Source organism: Panthera tigris, chromosome B1, assembly GCF_018350195.1.
Source record: "Panthera tigris isolate Pti1 chromosome B1, P.tigris_Pti1_mat1.1, whole genome shotgun sequence".
NCBI classification, from domain to species: Eukaryota; Metazoa; Chordata; class Mammalia; order Carnivora; family Felidae; genus Panthera; species Panthera tigris.
In genome coordinates, this window is record NC_056663.1 from 1,802,147 (window position 1) to 1,820,334 (window position 18,188).

At 56.4% G+C, this 18,188-nt stretch overlaps 1 protein-coding gene across 11 annotated transcripts in view; it reads left to right on the forward strand.

Annotated features, from left to right (window-relative positions):
• The window catches only part of ARHGEF10 (Rho guanine nucleotide exchange factor 10), a 104,445-nt gene that overhangs the window by 47,861 nt on the left and 38,396 nt on the right, over positions 1 to 18,188 (forward strand). For 8 of the 11 annotated variants that reach the window (XM_042982830.1, XM_042982831.1, XM_042982827.1 and 5 more), the window contains 8 exons: positions 1,019 to 1,133; positions 4,346 to 4,452; positions 8,291 to 8,368; positions 8,597 to 8,776; positions 10,443 to 10,559; positions 12,455 to 12,547; positions 15,777 to 15,947; positions 17,571 to 17,716. In XM_042982830.1, coding sequence (XP_042838764.1) covers positions 1,019 to 1,133; positions 4,346 to 4,452; positions 8,291 to 8,368; positions 8,597 to 8,776; positions 10,443 to 10,559; positions 12,455 to 12,547; positions 15,777 to 15,947; positions 17,571 to 17,716 — 1,007 coding nt within the window. The remainder of the gene's footprint in view (positions 1 to 1,018; positions 1,134 to 4,345; positions 4,453 to 8,290; positions 8,369 to 8,596; positions 8,777 to 10,442; positions 10,560 to 12,454; positions 12,548 to 15,776; positions 15,948 to 17,570; positions 17,717 to 18,188) is intronic. The other 3 variants (XM_042982824.1, XM_042982826.1, XM_042982833.1) reach the window with 2 other exon arrangements.

Genomic DNA, 18,188 nt, shown 5'->3' on the forward strand with positions numbered 1-18,188 from the left:
GGGAGACAGAGGACATACAGAAACAGCTGGGCCGCGGTGCGTGTCTGACACCAGTGTGTTCCGCGGGGACACAGTGCAGCGTGGACAGCCGCGTCCCCGGCTGTCACCGGGCAGCACGGTGCCGGCGGTAGCGCTGATGGTCCGATCCTGAGGCACGCTGGCAGGGAAGGCGGGCTGAGGAGGGAGGTAGAGACAGATGAGCGTGCCGGAGGGAGTCTGCAGGAGGAGCAGGGCAGCAGGCAGCGTGGACGTCCCCTCGGCGGGATCCTGCTTTGTCTGTAGGAGGCCATTTGGGTTTTCTCTAATCGCTTGGAGCCCCATAGCCCACACCTCAGACCTCAGAATTTTCCAGGTCCGTGCTGCTCTGGGCACTGATGGCCCACGGGAGTGCCCACAGGACTCCGGGGTGGGTGAGCCAGGTTCCCTACACGGCGTGACGGTGTGGAGTGGTGTTCCTGACTCCCGCCCGTCTGCCTCCTCGTCTGTTAACCTGCGGTGGGGCCCCCACGAGCCTCTGGCCTGGCCCCCCGGGGAGCTCAGGAAGGCAGCCGGGGCTCTGTGTTTCCTGGTTTCCTGCGTTTGCCTTGTGACCTGGGGCCGGCTGCCTGAGTGTATATGTGTGTGTGTGTGTGTGTGTGTGTGTGTGTGTGTGCGCGCGCGCGCGTGTGTGTTTTACTTGCTCCCTCTGATGTCCGCCAGGCTCTGTGTTTGTAAGTGATCGTAAGAAAAGTGGAGGCTGCCGTTTACACACAGCAGGAAACCAGGTCAAAGAAGGGCTCGCTTTTCAAGTTTGCTTTTCGTCCTCGTTTTTTTCTTTTAAACAAACAAAATGTGGCCCAAGTTACATACACACACACACACCAAGCAAGTAAGTGCTCCCACATCAAAAAGCCAGTTTCAGGCGATGTTTTAAGGCCAAGCTACTTGACAGTATTCTTTTAAAATAAAGTAAAAGCAGCTAGTGGATTTTTACCGACGGTCCGCTTCTCACAGTTCTCCCTTTTTTTTTTTTTTACAGATGCAGAAACTCATGAAGGCTGCGAAGGAGGGCACTAAAGACGGGCTTGAGAAGACCAAGGCTGCCGTGAAGAGAGGCCGCTCTCTCATTAGGACCAAGTCCTTCATGGCTCCAGGTCAGTGGCCCGGCCTGCAGACAGGTGCTCCAAGCCTGTGGTCCCCCCGACACAGCACTTTGGGGTGGGGAGCGCGGCCACGGGCACGTCACACGCAACCTCAGCACAGTGGTGTTTGACTCAGCTGGTGTTTGACTCAGCGGGCCGCCTAGGTGTCAGCTCCCAAATGGGGGCGAGGGTGCACACTCTCCGCTGAGGGCCTGCACGGACTTGTGCAGTAGCTCGGGGACACACACACACACACACACACACACACACACACAGACACGACAAGCAGCGGAAAGTTAAGAGAATTCGCGTAGGTAGTAGACATCAGTTCTCTGTCTGTTGTTTCCTCCCAGCACGTCGTGGGCCCTTAGTGAAACCCCCTCCCCCCCGACTGCCCCGGGGGGCTTCACTCTCTGCTGTGTCTCCTGAAATCCCCTCGGGTACCCTGGGACCTCAGTCAGGCATGATTCTCAGCAAGTCTGTTCTCAGTAAGGCGTGGTAACGGGTGATCTCGCGTGCGGTGTATCCTCATACAGACGTGTGCTTCCCACCGGGACGAAGCTATAAGAAGGTCTCGTTCTAAGCAGAGATGTTAGGAACGCTCTTGCTGGTGTGGGAAGCTCTGAGATGATTCCAGAAATTTCAGGTTTTCTGAGACTCTCACCAAGGGGGGGTGTAGCCTGTGCTGTCCATCCGTCTGTCAGGAAGATGGGCTGTGTCTGCTGCATTCCTGCTGACGCCCGGCTGTGGGCCAAGGATTCTCGGACTTCGGAGAAAATGTCTACGCACTGGCGTGTCCTTACAGCCTGGCTAGTACGTGCAGTGTGGACGAGAGCACACGCTCCCAAGGGGCGTCTGACCTGTTCTTGTAAAAACGGGACTTTGTTGTTTGCACAGACGTTCTAAGAGGCAAACCCAGTGCCGGTGTGAGTGTAGCATTTGCTGATCCCGGTGCCTGGAAAGGACGGTGAGGCCATGCTTCTGTAAGGGGAAGTCATTGGAGTCAAAACTAGATTTTTTAATACATTTTAGTGCTAACAACATCTTCACCTTGAAACAAGACAGAGGAAAGGTTGTCCGGAGCCCCACTGGGTTACTTGGGAAGGGGACGGCCCCGATGAGGTGCTGGCAGTATGCTGGGCACCCCGAGGAGGAACACCTTCACGGTGGGGGACCTGCCCCTGGAGAGCAGAGGCAGGGTCTGAGAGGGGCTGAGCCTGGGATTTGGGGTCCTGGATGCCAGACGCTGGGCAGAAACGCCGACTCTGGCCCACCCCAGGCCTTGAACTAGGATCTGCAGGCCGGTGACCCAGCACGCAGGGCGGGCCTGAAGCCCCAAGCTAGGCAGGGAGGAGGCCCACGGGGGTCCCCCGGGGGCACAGAAGGTCATCAGGCACGTCCTTGAGCCCAACGACCTTCGTGTCCTAAGCTGTGACATGGGAAGATAACGCTGAATTCGCAGTTGATCAGCCTGGATGTGCACGCACTTGCCCGGGCCCAGCGCCCCGGGACCAGTCAGCGACACTCGAGGGGAATGGGTCTGGACACCAGAAGGTTCTGTTTCTATTTCTTTGTAAGACTTTATTATTTAAGATCGATTTTAGATTCACAACAAAACTGAGCAGGAGATCCGCCCCTGCCCCCGTTGTCACGTTGTCACACAGACAGCTGACGCACCCGCCCGGGCACGTTGTCACCACCCAGGGTCCGCACTGCACGTCTTGATGGGGCCCATTCCGTGGGTTGGGACAAAAGTACAACCACGGGGATCCATCATCACACAGAGGAGCTTCACTGCCGTCAACCCCCCTGGGCCCCACCGTTCGTCCCTCCCAGCCCCGGCGGCCTCTCGCCTTGCTGTGTCCACGGTTTTGCCTTCCCCAGAAGGTCAGAGTTGGAATCATCCGTGGTGTAGACTCTTCAGACTGGTTTCTTTCACTTAGTAACGTGGTTAAGAACAGACCTCCGTGTCCGTTCGTGGCTTGAGGGCTCGTTTCTTCTTAGCGCCGAATGATCTTGCGCTGTCTGGACGCACCGGTTTAGTTATCCGTCACTACTGGGGGGCGCTGTGGTCGCCTGCAAGGTTGGGCAGGTGGGAACAGAGTGCCGTAAACGTCCGTCACAGCTTATACGTGGACGCGGGCTCTCCACTCCTTGTAAATGTGGAGGCGTGTCGTCGCTGGATTGTGGGGAAAGAGCAGGTTTCGTTTTGTGAGACAGCACCACGCTAGCTGCACGGTGTGCACGACCACCAGCCGTGAGTCCTGCTGCTCCACGTTTTCTCTAGCACGTGGTGCACATGGCATGGTCGCTGCTCTGGATTTTGGCCGTCCTCATAGGTGTGCGGACACTGGGGGGTTTTTAAAAGCGCCTCAGGAATTTTTCTACGCAGCCAGCCTTTGGGATATTTAAATTCGATAATCTCTGGGGTCCTATTACCTAAGCATTCCTTTGCTTTTCTGTTTTCCAGCCGTTTTGTGGATTCTTTTTTCTTTTTTTCTTAATGTATTTTTTTAAATTTTTTAAATGCTTATCTATTTTTGAGAGAGACAGATTGTGAGTGGGGGGGCGGGGGAGGGGCAGAAGAGAGGGAAACACAAAATCCGAAGCAGGCCCGACTCGGGGCTCGAACTCCCAAGCTGTGAGATCATGACCTGAGCTGAAGTCGGAGGCCCAACAGACTGAACCACCCAGGCGCCCCAGATTCTTTCATTTATTTAGCTACGGCTGAGTTTTTAAAAATAAATTTAGATTTGGTCTAAATGTTTTGATCTGGCGGAAGCTGTGTTTTTCCAGTGAGAAAGACACACAGAAGGTCAAGAAATACACGGAGTCTCCACTTAGCTTTCGTCGATTACTGACTGTGGGTTCTTAGCTGTTTTCACCTGCCCTTCTCTGACTCTGGGTGTCGTATTTTATAGGCGAGGAGATTGAGGTATTTATTTCGGCTTCACCGACTGGGTACTCAAATGACACCCCTCTGCCTTTTGAAACGAAACTTCCAAGGTATTGGAATTTTCAAACTTTGACGGACACGGTGTTCCTCTGGTGGAGAGGATATCGTCTTGGGTTTGTTAAAATTTTGACCTAGTCGTTGCCAGGCGGGAAGACAACACAGGAAACGGAGGTGTCTGCCCGACGCATCGGTTCGACGGCGTATTTCACCGCGCTGCAGTGTTACGGGCGTGCCGTCTCGGTGTCAAACGAGTGCATTATTTTTTCAGATCACAGATCTTGTCTCGAAGAGGAGCAGAATCTATTTATCGACGTGGACTGCAGGCACCCGGAGGCCATCCTGACGCCGATGCCTGAGGGTCTGTCTCAGCAGCAGGTAGGCCGGGGCCGTTGGCCGGCACGGCCGTGCTGGCTGGAGATGTGCCCGAACGCGTGCGCGGCCGGTGACTGCCCCCTGCGCGCTCCCGGCCCCTCCGTGTCCTCGGGCACAGCAGTGGGTCTCGGCGGCCCCGGTCGGCGGCTGTGGCCTGGACGCGGTCTCTGTGCTCCTCGAGCACTTCGAGTCCCCACCCCAGAGTAAGCGTGAGAAGGGTGTGGAGCTGCCCTCTGTGCGGGCGCCGTCTACACCCGTTCTCCCTGACAGAGACACCGTGTGCGTTTGTGTCAACTGTGCCTCTGACAGAGATGAAAACACGGATTTCCAACAACTGATACCGTTACTATCGCGCATAAAGCAGTTTCTCGATGTCTGGAAGTAGGCAGCAGAGGGAAGAGATATTTGGTCATGTCCTCTCGGTTATCTTTGGGTGAAAGGAAACGAGCCTCAGGACTCTTGGGGCTCTTGGGGGGGTCGCTGCGTGCGTGCGCAGTGTGACTCACGTTGTGGGCGCGGGCGGGTGGACACGTACGGGGGGCAGAGAGGAGGCCAGGACGGAAGGGACTGCGTGGCCGGTGCGGGTGGTAAGGTTAGAGTCTGGGGAATGGGAGCCGAGCTGGGGGGAGGCCCGGGGCTGTTCATCATCGTCGGGCCAGACTGGGAAGCTTCGAGCTTCGAGGTGAAGGGGGAGCCAAGCAGCGGGGGCTGCGGTGATGAGGAAACGTGTCGGGGGCGAGGGGTTGACTTGTGAGCATGTCGGGAGCGAAAGAGCGTTTGACCAGGTGACAGATGCCCTGTAGCCATCACTGCGTCTGCTCCCCGCGGCACCCCCACGAGCGCTCTGGACGTCAGGAAAGCCTCGCACGTCCCTCCGTGAGCGCACGTGTCCTGTGGGAGGACACCGTGGCTCCGAGGAGGCCGGGGCGGCACCTGCCATGGGCGGGCAGGGCCCGACGTTCCAGCCACATCTCTGATTCCCAAACCTAAACTCCTCCAATCTAAGTCAGTTAGATTAGCCGTAAATCCTCTGCTGTGTGGTGCTCCCGGGGGGATGTGGCCGTGACCCCGTGGGGTGCGGCTGGGCCCTTTCTGCCGTAGCCCCGTGTGCCCGTGTCCCCCGTTCTCCAGCCTCACGAGACTGAGAGAAGTATGAGAAAGGGGCTTGATGGTTGGAAAACAGCCTTGACGCTCCTCTGGGGTCTCTGTGCCTGGGTCCTTCCTGCCCCGCTCCTGTGTTCTCTAGTCCTGGGGGGCCGCGGGGTGACTGGGCCTTGGACCCTCCTGTCTGAGGCTGTGGTGTCGGGGACGTGTGACGCAGAGCACTCCCAGGCAAGGTGGCAGTCATGGGTGGGACATTGTGATGGAACAGGGGGATGGCTGTGCAGAGGACAGAGGACGGGCGGGGCCGGGTGGGGGGAGGTGGCCGCAGGGCGTCACTGTCCAGGCCGGGACTCGGCGGTGGAGGCTGGGTGTTGTGAGCGTCTGTCAGGAGACAGGAGTGGAAAGGTGTTTTGAGCCGGGAGGGTCTTAGATGCACGCTCCCGCCAGTCTGTTTCGGGCGCTCGTAGAGGCTGTGTGCTGGCCACGAGCGTGCTGGCCACGGGGGGTCTGTGCTGAGGAAGGGCCTCCAGGATGGTGTCCCGTGGGCCTGGCCCCAGCCCCTGCGCTGGGATTCGCTGGGCAGTCCTGTGAGGTTCGCCCCTCACCACCCGGGCCCGTTCTCTGAGACAGGGATGCCGTGTCTGTGCGCGTTTCTTCCTGGGACAGTGACGCAGACGTGGGCACGGTGCACGTGGACACGGTGAGGTCAGCACCAGGGGACAGGCCATCGGGACGGGGGCTACGGAAGGGTTCGTCTTCAGGATCTCTCTGTCCCCCCAGCTTTCCCTGTGGTCGTGGTTCACGGGGACCCCTCCCCTTCCCCTCTGGCGACCGGGCATGCTCTCCGTCGGACTTGTCCCGAGAGACGTCAGACCGGGGTGCTCGTGTTCTTTATCACATCGTTTTCTCCCCAAATCGAAATGAGGTAACGTAACTAAAATGTTACGTATCCAGCATTCTCTTCACGCCCTGTTTGGGAAGAAAAACACAAGAAATTCTCTTATTTCATGGGTTGCTTGCTGTTTCCCGAAAAGTGCCATCGATGCTGCAGGCTGGGGGCCCTGCCTGGGGACGGGGCTCTGCCCCCCCCCCCCGACTGAGTGTCTCCTGGGCCCAGCAGCTGGGCCCTCGTGCTGTCCGCCCTCCTGGCCAGCGCTTCTCCTGATCTGTCCACCTGGCCGTGGTGAAGACGCCCACTTGGGCCTGGATCTCCCCCGTCCGCAGCCACGGTGCTGGGCCCTCAGGACGAGCCCGACGACCCTGGAGCCTCACCACCCGTGTCCACGTGGGGCACACTGTTCACTTCTTTAGATTTAACTTCCTAGAAGGGCCAACCCAACCTGTAGGAGCCACAAAACCTGCTGGAGTTTTTTATTCTATTTTTGTATTTCCAAGCTTATGCCCGACTCCCAGTTCTTTGACCTGACACATTAGGATCCTCTCAGGACTTTTAAAAATGTCTGTAATTCCTGGGTTTGACCCTGAATATTCTGCCTCGGGAGACTTGAAGTGTGTGGGAATCTGAAATTTGGGCGACCAGGCTGGGCGGGTGGGCGCCCTCGTGGGAGCTGGCTTTAATCCCAGACACATCTGGGCTCTTGAAGTACATCACTCTGTTCTCTATGTGTTCTGGAAGCACTGATCTGCATCTTAATTTTGTGAATTGAACGGTCCTTCTTGTGGAGCAGAGAATTGCTTCCGCGTCAGTCATGTTTTGGAAGACTTGGTGGCCCTGGAATGTTCTGGACTGAGGGCTTTCTCCTGTGGCAGGTGCCGTGTCCACCCACTGGGTGGCGGTGTGGTTCCTGCGGTGAGTGTTGACTCCCTGCTGGTGGTTCCCCCCCGCTGTTGCGGGTGTGTGTGGTCGAGAGGCAGCCTTCCTGAAATTTGGTGCTCTCTTTTCCGTTTATTGGAGAAAATAACTTGCCAGAATATGTGTAGGCTTGATGCAAGGGCCAGGCATCAACGTTGGCCATTACCAGGAATCGTGCGGCCAGACGTTTGTCCGTGTATGTACCTGTGTAGTGACAACAGTGACGTCCTTGTCTGAAGTGGCTCGTCCCAGTCTGTGGAGGGTTACTTCACCCACTGTGCACTCCGCCTCGTGGGTGCGTCTTTGGTCAGAAGCTCTTGGCCAAAAAGAAAAATCTATTCTTCTATCTTTCAAAAGCTTCTTCTTTTCCGACTTCAGAATAATAATTTTATGAGATAAATGTTGCTAATAGCATTCTTTGAGTCACGACTAGAACTGCTTTCTTATACTCAATTTATACGTGAAGTGTCACATAAGTCAGCGTAGGACACGTCAAGTACAATTAATTTAGCTTATAATTGTTGCATAAGTGAATGCATTTGTTGTTACCGCTCTAATTTCACTTGTCTTGCTGTACTTACGGTTTATAATTTGCGGTTTAAAATATTTCATAATTGGGGGCACCTGGGGGGGCTCAGTTGGTTAAGCGTCCAACTTCGGCTCAGGTCATGATCTCCAGGTCCGTGAGTTCAAGCCCCGCGTCGGGCTCTGTGCTGACAGCTCAGAGCCTGGAGCCTGCTTCGGATTCTGTGTCTCCCTCTCTCTGACCCTCCCCCGTTCATGCTCTGTGTGTGTCTCTCTCTAAAATGAATAAAGGTTAAAAAAAAAAAAGTTTTTTTAATTAAAAAAATAAAACATTTCAAAATCATAGCCACAGAGCAAGTATGTTTCTCTGTTACCATCGTATTTTCAAATTGCCAACAGGTGGTAAGAAGATACATCCTGGGTTCAGTTGTGGACAGTGAGAAGAACTACGTGGACGCTCTCAAGAGGATTCTGGAGGTACCGAAACACCGTGTCACACAGTACACGCAGGTTTTACTCACCTTTCTTGCACGTGTGTGTGTGCGTGTGTATGAGCCATGACATAATCAAACTTGCCGAACCCTCAGAAGACCCTAAGTGCCGTGTCTGCGTGTTGACGTGAAGTCCGGCGATTTGTGGCGAACGCTGTCGTGAGTGGCTTTCCCCCCGTGTGTGGCGCACGCCGCCCCCCCGTGTGTTTCTTAGCGCTACGAGAAGCCGCTGTCGGAGATGGAACCGAAGATCCTGAGTGAGAGGAAGCTGAAGACGGTGTTCTACCGGGTCAAAGAGCTGCTGCAGTGCCACGGCATGTTCCAGATCGCGCTGGCCAGCCGCGTGGCCGAGTGGGACTCCGTGGAGACCATCGGGGACGTCTTCGTGGCCTCGGTAATTCTCGGCGGCCCAGCCGCCCCACGCTGTCCTGGGCTCCGGAGCCGCGTCCCGTCCCAGTGAACGCGGCTGCGTCACACGGGGTGTCGGTGTTGACGGGGAGCCCTGGTGCCCTGCAGGGCCCCTCGAGGCCACCGTGAGGACAGGGCGCTCTGCCCAGCGCACAGGAGGGGGAAGGGTCACGAAGGCCAAGGGCGGACGGGGGGAGGTCTGGGCGGACGGTGCACCAGCAGGCGATTTGAGCGTGCTTTCTGTGGCCTGTGGCCAACGCCACGGCTCTGTTGACAGGGTTGTTGCCTCATCCCGCTCACGCCCTCATCAGGTGGGTCTCGCCCTGAGCCCTGTCCCTGTCAGGGGGCGGCGGAAAACGCCCTGTGGGGAAATACCGACCCGTTTCCCTGAAGCTTGTCCTCTGTGACCGGGGTGTGGGGTGCGGATGCGGTGGCCGGGTGGCCGCTGACACAGGATGAGCCTTTCCTGGCAGGGGGAGCCGTGCGCTGCCCGGGAAGCCCAGCCTCCGGTCTCACTCAGCGGTTTTATCTTCGGTCGTTTGTGGCCGTGTGTCGTGCGTGAGGGAGCGGTCTCTCTGGATGCGGGAGGTTGTAGCTCAGGAGAACGGGTTCCCTAGCTGCGTGAAGACAAGAATGCCATCAAAGCTGGAGGTTCAAGTGCTCGAACGCTCTGTGAACGCTGTAGTAACAATAAAGAAACCTTTTCCTTTTTTCTGTACGACTGTGTGTCCTTAATGCTGTATATAAATTACAGGATGCCTTGAACACAGAAACAAGAGCTCTTCCTGAGATACTTGTAGGATCCCTTTCGGGGACCTTTACGAAAAACAAAACAAAGCAACCGTGGATATTTGCTTTGTTCTTGCATTTTCTGGCTATTTTCTGGGTTTAGCATAAACGTTTACTCTATTTCTCTTCTTAAAATATTTATTTACCTTGGGAACTTCTTTTTTAAAGGAAAGAAACTTTAAAAAAATAAATACATATGTATAAAATTTAGGTGAAAGCATTTTGCCGTAAGTGATGGTCACACCAGATACCCGCTATGGATATTCCTGTTTATCCCGAGAACTTGCCGGATCTTAGAAGAATACCAGTGGGTGGTGGTTGTGCCTCCTGGTGTTTCTAGGAAAACAGGACAGTAGGTGGACAGACGGACGGATAGGACACTGACCTCAGCCACAAGGGCTGGAGGGGATTGATTTTCTTCTTGCCCCGGAGCATTTCCAGGGGACAGTCAGTGCCAGCTCATTGGGACATTGGGGCCTGTGTGCCAGTGTTTCCCACAGGGGAAATCCGCAGTGAGGATCGGCCGCAGCTTACGGAAGGGGGTCGGAAATGATCGTGTCCACACGTCTGTAGTCAGGAACTCTTATTCCCTGAGAGCCAGCCCGCCGGGGATGTGAACCGGGTTGCCTGCACGGGCACAGGGGAGCAGAATAAGATCAGCTGTCCAAACAGTTCCTGACGAGTTTGTTTAAAGACGGAAAAGGAATCACACCCAGGCATAATGAAGTGCGTCCTGCGCAGACATCGTGGTGCCCGAGAGGGGGCTTTTAGGGCAGGTTTCAAACCTTTTATCCCGTCCTGGAAGGGGGAAGGTCTGGGCTCTGTGCATCATTGACGCTTCCCAATGTTCTCTGGTCTTTCAGTTTTCCAAATCCATGGTGCTGGACGCCTACAGCGAGTATGTGAATAATTTCAGCACAGCCGTGGCAATCCTCAAGAAAACGTGTGCCACGAAACCTGCTTTCCTTGAATTTCTAAAGGTAAGAACTTGCTGCTTTTTCGTTTAGGTTGTAACACCTTTTGATAACAGGTTCCATGCGAAAACACTTCACAATGAGATTTTACCAAACCCTGCCTCTAAACGTGTAACGTCCTGTGCAAAGATTTTGGCACCAAGGTGCGGGTCAGCGCTGGAAATAAAGATGAATTTTCAGCAGTGGCTTGGCTCTTTGAAAACAACCTTGATTTGCACATCCTCGGACTTGTGTGGATGTGAATAGACAGAAAGCGAGGGTCGGGTCCTCGGACGTGCGTGGACGTGGATGGACAGAATGTGAGGGTCGGGCCCCCAAGGATCTGCCATTGGCTTCCTGTCCTTGAGCATAGTATCGGGAGCAGCAGACCGAACATTCGGGATCTGGGTGGAGCTCTCTGGCCCCCTCGAGTCGGAGCAGTGAGCTGACCCGCAAGGATGTGGCCCCCAGTGGGGCTCTGATGTCAGGTGGAGAGGGCTACCCTCCCCAGGCTTGTCTGACTTGGACGTCGTGGGGTTCCTGCTGGGGGACGTTGACCCGGGATATTTAGGTCACGGCCACGGGGGCTGCCGCGCATAGAACCGACGGGATCCCTGCAGACGCTCACGGCGGCCGGCCACCGAGCCCAGACCTCAGTTGCACGAGGCTCCAGTTCCCGTTGTAACACTGGAGCCAGCCAGAGTTTGGTCCTGTTACTTGAACCGCATTCTCGAAGCTCAGGCTGTCCGGCAGTGAGCGAACACGAAACTATTTTCGCTGACCACAGCGTGATCAAGGGCTTCGTTATTCCCCTCCTCCTCCAGTTAAGGCTTGCCGAGGGATTAAATCAGCCCCCAGCCTTGGTGGCCTCGGTGCCCGGTGGTCTTTCTATACCACGGTGTTTCTTCTCCTGGGGAAGAAAATACAGGCCATTCAGACAGTTCCTTCCTTACAGGAGGCCGAACTGTCTTGGGGACCGTATCTGAGATGTCAGCAGGGGAGCTGGCCACGGCTCCCAGTGTCCCGTGACCTCCTGGTCAAGCCCGGGAACCGGTGTTGGGGAAGGGGGCTGAGCCCTCCCTCTGCCATCAGACTGCACAACTCCCTCAGCTGGAGAGAGCTGGATACCCCACCCCGGTTTGCCAACGGTCCAGCCCGGTGGGGTGTCCGTCCCAGGCTGAGAGGCGGGTCGAGGGACCAGGCGGCCCTCACTCAGCTGGGGCAGCTCAGACAGGACAGACCCAGGGACACCCCCACCCCTGAGACCCTCACACCTGGAGCCTGAAGTAGGGAGTTTGGAGGTTGGGCCCGAATGCAGGAGGGTCCGTGGCCACCATGGAGATCTCGCTCCAGCGCCCGTGGCGGGCTACCGTTAAGGGTCCTCACGACTCCCGTTTGGGATTCTGTGGTTTTCTTTTCTTCTTTTTTTGTAAGTGCACTTTTCCGGTGATTGTAGGGTCCCAGAAACTAACTCAGCACTTAGAGGATTAAATGAATTGGTAAACGATAAATGCTGCCTGGCATCAGAGATGGCTCTTTTTTTTTTCTTTTAAAGTTTATTTATTTTGGAGGGGGAGGGGCAGGAAGAGAGAGAGAGGATCCCAAGCAGGCTGTATGCTCAGCAAAGATGCAGGGCTCGAACTCACAAAATAGTGGGATCATGACTTGAGCTTAACCTACTGAGCCCCCCGGGCGCCCCCAGAGGTGGCCCTGAAAGCAGCGGATGACACAACGGGAGATTTCAGCCGGGAATCCAGCCCCGGCCGGCTCAGACCTAAAGCACAGGGGCTCGCCTGTGCTGGCGTGCGAGGCGTCGGGGGGTCGTGAGGTCGGGGCGTGCGCCCTGCCGAGGCGTCTGTGTCGGGCGGGAGGGCGGCCCCGGTGTCGGGAGCAGCTCGGGTCATCGAGGCCTCTCCTCACAGCAGTGCCAGGAAAGCAGCCCCGACCGCATCACACTCTACAGCCTGATGATGAAGCCCATACAGAGGTTCCCGCAGTTCATCCTCCTGCTGCAGGTGAGGGCACGCGGGGTCGTGGGCAGGGACCCCGAGCGAGCGTGGACACGGCCCCGGGCCCCACCCGCGCTCTCGTGCGCGGGTGGAGGTGGCCGGACTCCCCGGGGCGGAGAGGAACCCGCTCCCTCTGCCAAGTCAGGGTCGGGTCCAGGGTTGCGGGGAAAACGTCCCATCCTCTGTGCCCTGGGGGCGGGCGCAGGCTCAGGAGACTGAGTGGAGACTCAGACCGACCGTGCCGGCCGTGAGCTTGGTGCACAGACGGTCCAGGGAGCGGGAGGTTCCCCGGAGAAGAGGTTTCCCAGCGGACCTTCCCCGTTGTTCAGACTAACGCTATTCAGACTAGTACATGTGTTGTTTCTGACAGGACTGGTTCCGAGCGGGGGTACGAAATACCGTGCGGGGAAGCCCGGCCCGCTCCCGTGTGACGCACTGTCCATGTGTACCCCTTGTCCACTCCAAAGCCCGTGACCCCGCGACCGGGGGCGCTCTGCACCCACCTCCTGGAACTGCCTGAAAATGGCATTTCTGAGGACGGTCCCGCTGGCCCCTGCGGCGTTGGGTCTCTTAGATCCCTCAGCTTGCCCTCCCGAGGACGTCGGGCGGCTTTGCCCGGCTTACCGACTCCTTTTACGCAGAGGAGTCGTGAAAATAGGAAGAAAAAGGTACAGACGTGAAACGTGAACATCGGCTGCTTCTGTGGTTACTCTCGTCTTTCTCCCTTTTCCACTTGTGTTTCCCGGCGCGTGTCCAGTCACACGAAAGTGTTAGATCAGGTGTCTGGTTTCCAAACGCCTGGGTCAGAATGTTAATAACAAAAGCCCGCTGATTTCCCCCTGAGATCAGAATATCCGGGAAACGCATTTTATTCCTCCAGTCGACAAGTATTTGCCAGGCTCTCCAAACGTGAGGCTCCAGGCCTGCGTCCATCCACCGCAGAGGGTGGCAGAGGGTGGTGAGGAGAAAGGTGTCACATCCAGAAACCAGTTAGCTCCTTGTTTAGCTAGACGGGGACCAGCCTCCCGGGCCACAGGTGCTGGCGGTCAGTAGGTCACGACCCAGGCGCCAAGAGCAAAGACGGAAGCACTTGTAACCCGTGCGGTGTATGTTCGAGGGCTTGGGCAGACCGCGCTTAGTGACGTGCTGCTAAGTGATCGCCGGTCGCCCGCGTTTACCGCGTACGCCGAGGTACTGTCGGGTCGTCACACCTCGCTCGTGAGTAGTGTTTTGTCCTTAGTTAATTAAAGTCAGACGTAGTCTGCAGTCTGGCTTGTCGGCTTTTGGTTAGCCGTTAATAAACGACGGCAAACCTTTGGCCCAGGGTTTTACCAAAATCAATTTTTCCAGAAGGGTGAGAAGGCCGTGGGCAACAGAACAAAAGCATCTCAGGACAAGCTCTGAGCCTCGTACTGCTTGAGAGCAAGGACATGGTCCTGGGTGACGTTTCTCTGATTTTTGTCTAAGAGCAGTGCCCTTAACAAAAGGCGGCGTGTTGCTGTCCCCCCCGCCCTTGTTTCCTGGGGCTGTGGTGTTCCTCCCCCACCCCTCCCCGTCCTACCTGGGCACCCGGGAGACTCACCCGAGATGTCTCCAGACGTGTGAGCGGGCTCCCTGGTGGCCCGCCCTCTGTCCCTCAGGGTTCACTCTGGGGTGGCTCAGGGAGGGTCCGGGTTACTTAGGAAGATGCACAGCAGGAGCCGGACGGGGTGAAGTTTGTGCACCTGAGAGGGCTGCGTGGGGGCGCCCGGAGACCCAGCTCCCAGGAGCTGGAGGACAGTGCCCTCCCTCCCTCCCTCCTGAACTGTCAGTGCGCGGGGAGGGACGGCCTGGTGACTGGCGTGCTTCCTTCCCCTCCTGTGACCCGTCAGCACCCTGCCCTCCTTGTCTCTGTGCTGATCCCTGGCTCTCCTGTGCCCGGGCCCCTGTGGCGCCAGGACCCCGCAGCCTTCCCTGAACCTTCCCCGCTCTCCTGGGCCTGCGGGTTCCGACACGTGGTCCTCCTGGAATTCGTCTCGCTGTATCCCGCTCCTGTCTCCTGTCCTGCGTTGTCCGCAAATAAGTAACAGTCCGGAGAGAACGACGGACTGCCCTCTTCCCTCACGTGGTTCTGTCCCGGCATCTGGCGGGTCCTTCCTGCTGCTTGTCCTGATGGCGCTCAGATAGCAGGGAGATGCTGCCAGCAGGTGACAGTGGAGCCAGAACCCATCGTCAGACCGTCAGCTTTCCTTGCCGGGATTTGATGTGACTCACGGGGGCGCAGATGTATCGCAGCTCAGCATACAGTGTTCGTTCAGACCAGACGTATTTCATCATTTGTGCGGTGCTTTGTTTTTTCCCGATAGAAAACGAAAAGCAGGTTTAGCAGACGAGGGTGCCATTGAGTTCGAGCTCGGGTTAAGCAGGTGTTAGCATGGGGAGGCTGAGCGGAGGGCCAGGCTGGCCCGAGGGGGGGCGCGTCCGCACGCGTCTGCCTCCCCCAGCAGAGGTCAGCACGTCGTCTGTGGCGGCTGGAACGCGGAAGGGCCTGTGTGGAATCGAGGTGGCGACGTCAGGACTGTCACTTAGATGTCACTCTTGAGAGCGTCCCCCGTGTTTGACCCACGTGACGTCATTCTGTTGGTGACCACGTCACTCCCTGCCGCACATCCTTCCTGCAGCCTGCTCGTCCCTTTGTGGCCCTGCAGGCGCGGACAGAGGTTTCTGGCAGAGGTGGGGCGCCCGGGGTGGGGCGAGGCCCTGCCGTGTGCGGGGAAGCCGGGGCTGCGGCCCGAGGCGCCCCAGCAGCCGTGCCCAATTGGCGTTCGGGAACGGACCTGTTGAAACACAGCAGCTGGAGCCGTGCGTGGGGCCGGGCTCCCTTGGTCCGGCTCCGCCAGAGGGAAATGGTCTAGGCCTGGCCTTGAACACCGCTGCCGGGCACGGGACGTTTCCGAGATGTGGTGTGCCTGTGATTATGGTGCCTGTTATTGGAAAACGCTGGCTTCCTCCATCAGCCAAGCCACTGAGTGAGTTTGTTTTTGCACAAGGAGCCGCTCTGGTGTTCAGCCAAACCGTGAGTCAGCTAGCTTACCATCCTGGCCGCCGTGCTCATTCTATTCCTCCCCACAAGTAGCCCGAGCGCTGCCGGTTCGTGCGCCACGTGGGTGTTGGCCGGACGCATGCCTGTGCAGCCGTCTGCGCCTCCGCACCAGCAAGCACGTGCCCCCTGTTCACCGTGTTTCTTCTCCCCAAGGACATGCTGAAGAACACGTCCAAAGGGCACCCTGACCGGCTGCCCCTTCAGATGGCGCTGACGGAGCTGGAGACGTTGGCGGAGAAGCTCAACGAGAGGAAGAGGGACGCTGACCAGCGCTGTGAGATCAAGCACGTGGCCAAAGCCATAAACGAGCGATACCTGAACAAGGTTGCCCGAGGCGTCCCGGTCTGGGCTGGTGTTCGGTTTGCTTTGTACTAATGAGCCACCCGTATGTCACCTGCTTGCTACTAATCTCGTGGACGCTTTGCAGTGACGCCGTGGCCCAGAGCCCTGGTCTGGAAGCCGGTGGGGAGCGTCAGGCGGGTCGTGGCACATTTTCTTGGGGAAGGGGCTCCCACGGTCATTAGACCCGCAGACGGGTCCGGGACCGCCATGGCGGTTTTCATCAGCTCTTGTAGCTGAATCTGTTGCCAGAATGCAGTATTTCCTTTTGGATGGTCACGATAAAATCAGGAAGTGTTGCTTACGTTCTCACCTGCACCCTTCTGTGTGTGTCCTAAGCTGTGTTCATCATGGAAACGGGCCAAAATATGGCAGGAAAGCAGCTCCTGGGCAGAGCTCTGTTTCCTCTTTACATTCACAACTCCTTTTCCTGCGACACTAAGCTGGTTTTAGGTGGGCTTTTCCATAGCTATGCATGGCTCTGGCCCCCAGAAGAAGTTATTGACAGGAGCTGTCAATAGATAGATAGATAGATAGTTATCTATCATATGTATCGTTGCTAATGTCACCTTTTGTTTTTGTCATTAGGGGTAATTTCTGAGCACAAAGTGACACTCAGTAGTTTAACTACGAGAACTTTATTGTATTACGTTTTAAGGAACGGGTTTTCCTGATTTTCTAAGTGATTTGTATGGGAATTTCTATGAGCCAAAAATTGCATTAAATGACAGTTTGCGTTGTTGAGAGTCATGCCCGCTTGTGGTCACAGCGTTTGCAAACCCGTGCGGCACAGAGTGGGCCCAGGCGGACGAGGAGGCAGAGCCGTGTCGCTCACTACCGATTCCGTACCTGTGCTCACAGCCCCGTTACCCTGTGAGCACGTCAAGAATAGGTAGGCGGTGAGCTCGGCCGCTGCAGATTTACAATCCAGACACGCTACTGATCATCTGGGCTGAGGGTTCCAGATGTCCTTTTGGGCTGAATTGTTGCAAGAAGTCCGACTTCTGTGTGACTTACTTCAGTTTACTAATTAATACAAAGCATGTCTCCGAAGACCAAGGGTGTCGTGTTTGGCTCAATGAAATAAAATGTGGGGAATCACAAGAAGCAAAGACGTTTCCATAATTGTTACCCTGGGAAGAGTAAGACCAAGTAGCATTGCACTCGTAAGTACTCTCGGCTGTGCGGTGTTGTAAAGAACAGAGTGGTGGCCAGGTGTGGACGGCGGTGTGTGAGGAATGGAGCAGGCACTCGGGCACGTCATCTAAGGAGAAGGGAATATGATGAGCGCCGGGTGGAAACCAATGAGCCCTCCTTGCCGGAGGCATTGTGTTTACGAGGACAGGGCTAGTCTCCTCTCGCTGTTCAGGATAACTGCAGACGCTGGCCATACAACTATTTAGCTTAAAAAAAAAGCCACTTTCTGAATTCTTAATAGCATACATATGAAGCGTGCTTGCCTTGAAATTACATGGACTCTCCGTGAGAAAAATCTGTAAACGTTGACACTCTATATGCCTGTATCTTGCAAGACTTTTGCTCACCTGTTTTCTTCTTTTGATGAACTTGATTGTGGGAACCGTGTCGAGCGTGACCTTGAATGTTCAGCTTCTCAGCAGTGGGAATCGGTACCTCGTGCGGTCTGACGATATGATCGAAACCGTGTACAACGACAGAGGGGAGATCATGAAAACCAAGGAGCGTCGGATCTTCATGCTGAGTGATGTGTTGGTGTGTGCCACGGTCAGCACACGGTGAGCGTCCGCCGCGGCCACCAGGGTATCTTCACGCTCGCGTGCGGGGCGCGTCCCGGCTGAGCGGGTGACTCCGTGATCGCTCCCGTCTGTGCTGCGCTGGTCTGTGTGCACGTCTTCGTCCCTCTCCTGGGATTGCGGGGGGCCAGGTCCCAATCAAGCCGAGGGTTTGCGGAGAGTCGGGTCCCCAACAAGCTGAGGGCTAAATGGGTGCAGTGTTGGGGTGCCCAGGGGGCTCAGCTCGTTAAGCGTCCGATGTCAGCTCAGGTTATGGTCTCAGGGACAATGGGTTCAAGCCCCGTGTCAGGCTCTGTGCTGACAGTTCACAGCCTGGAGCCTGCCTTGGATTCTGTCTCCTTCTCTCTCTCTCTGCCCCTCCCCTGCTCACACTCTGTCACTCTCTTAAAAAGCATGAATAAACACTTGAAAAATTAAAAAAATAATAAAGGGGTCCATTGTTAAGTCGCCAGGT